Source organism: Atta cephalotes (assembly GCF_000143395.1).
Source record: "Atta cephalotes unplaced genomic scaffold scaffold00004, whole genome shotgun sequence".
NCBI classification, from domain to species: domain Eukaryota; kingdom Metazoa; phylum Arthropoda; class Insecta; order Hymenoptera; family Formicidae; genus Atta; species Atta cephalotes.
In genome coordinates, this window is record NW_012130068.1 from 50315 (window position 1) to 51824 (window position 1510).

The 1510-nt window shown below is 31.4% G+C and overlaps 1 protein-coding gene across 1 annotated transcript; it reads left to right on the plus strand.

Annotated features, from left to right (window-relative positions):
• Positions 1–342: 342 nt before the first annotated feature.
• LOC105625841 (dynein light chain roadblock-type 2) lies at positions 343–1072 on the plus strand. Its single transcript, XM_012207153.1, has 3 exons — positions 343–451; positions 523–601; positions 691–1072. The coding sequence occupies exons 1-3, from the start codon at positions 449–451 to the stop codon at positions 900–902; spliced, it is 294 nt and encodes a 97-aa protein (XP_012062543.1). The 5' UTR covers positions 343–448; the 3' UTR covers positions 903–1072.
• Positions 1073–1510: the final 438 nt, after the last annotated feature.

Here is a 1510-nt window from a genome sequence, read left to right on the forward strand (position 1 = left end):
TCTCCTCCTCTCTCTCTCTCTCTCTCTCTCTCTTTCTCTCTCTCTCTCTCTCCTAGATTTTTTCTCGTACGTACATTTAATATATTTATGAAACATATGTATTAACTATGTGTAAGGGACTCCGCACAATAAAAGGAACAGGGAACAGAGAATAAGATTTCGACCTATCAAAAATCATGTTGTGGAATACACAGTTTCTGATAGGTTGAAATTCTTATTCTCTCAGTTCTCTATTCCCTGTTCCTATTATTATGCGAAGCCCCTAATTGCGCATAAAAGAGTGGCGTTTTTTTTCTTAAAGGGAGCCACGAGAAAAGAGGATAAATTCTGCAACACGGTAGACACACATATTATCCTAAGCCTAATAATTGGTTTTAATTTACAAATTGCGATTGCATCGTTTTTCAAGAGATCTCACAAGTGTATCTCTCTCTCATTCTTCTACAAAATGGTATATACGTATATATAATTCCGTAATTTCGCACAACTGGATAATTGTTTACGAAATGAGTACATTTTCAGGCGCAAGAAGTCGAAGAAACTATGAAACGGATTCAATCTCACAAGGGAGTAGTTGGAACAATAGTGGTAAATGCGGAAGGTATTTTATTTTACATTTAAAAAACATATGAAACCATCTATTTGTGATTGTAAGGAAATTCTCATTGAATTTTGCACTTTGATTTTCAGGTATTCCAATAAAATCAACATTAGACAACACTACGACAGTTCAGTACGCAGGTTTGATAAGTCAATTATCAGATAAAGCCCGCTCTGTTGTACGCGATCTAGATCCGACCAATGATTTAACTTTCCTGCGCATCCGTAGCAAAAAGCATGAAATTATGGTCGCACCAGACAAGGAATTTATATTGATAGTGATTCAAAATCCAGTTGATTGATATCTAAAGGATGATGATAATGCAGAAGTACATTGCAAAATTCTTATTCTCTTTATTCTCTTAGTAATTTTATCGATTAATAATTATTAACTTATTCCACACGTATTACGTTTGATCTTAACAATTACTCAATTAAGGAATGAAAGAATAAAACTTGATTATTGATATAATGCAGCATTTTATTTCCAAGTTAGTTTAATAATGGAGCTTTAAGAGCTTTCGTACCGTTTTCTTTCATTTCATATGGTACTTTTGCAAATCAATTTAGTAATAAATTCTGAATAAATTATTAATTATTCCTACATTTTTATATTATTTCAAACAATTATGAATATATGTGCATCGACATGTATTCTGTTTTATATATAATATCTTTATATATAATTCATTTATATTTTCTGATATTCTTTAGTACAGTTTGTATTATAGAATACTCTATTGTATATAATATTTTGTTAATTTAATTCCACATAATTGAAATTATAATGTTTTTATTGTTACTTTTATATTTTAAAAGTGTACTGTATAATTACTCTGTATGTGTGTGTATGTGCGCGCGCGCACACACACACACACACACAGAGAGAGAGAGAGAGAGAGAGAGGAGT

Bases quoted from the DNA above. Each gene is read 5' to 3' on its own strand.
- LOC105625841 (XM_012207153.1), top strand. The intron at 602-690 runs GTATTTTATTTT...TTTGATTTTCAG, and splicing joins AATAGTGGTAAATGCGGAAG to GTATTCCAATAAAATCAACA.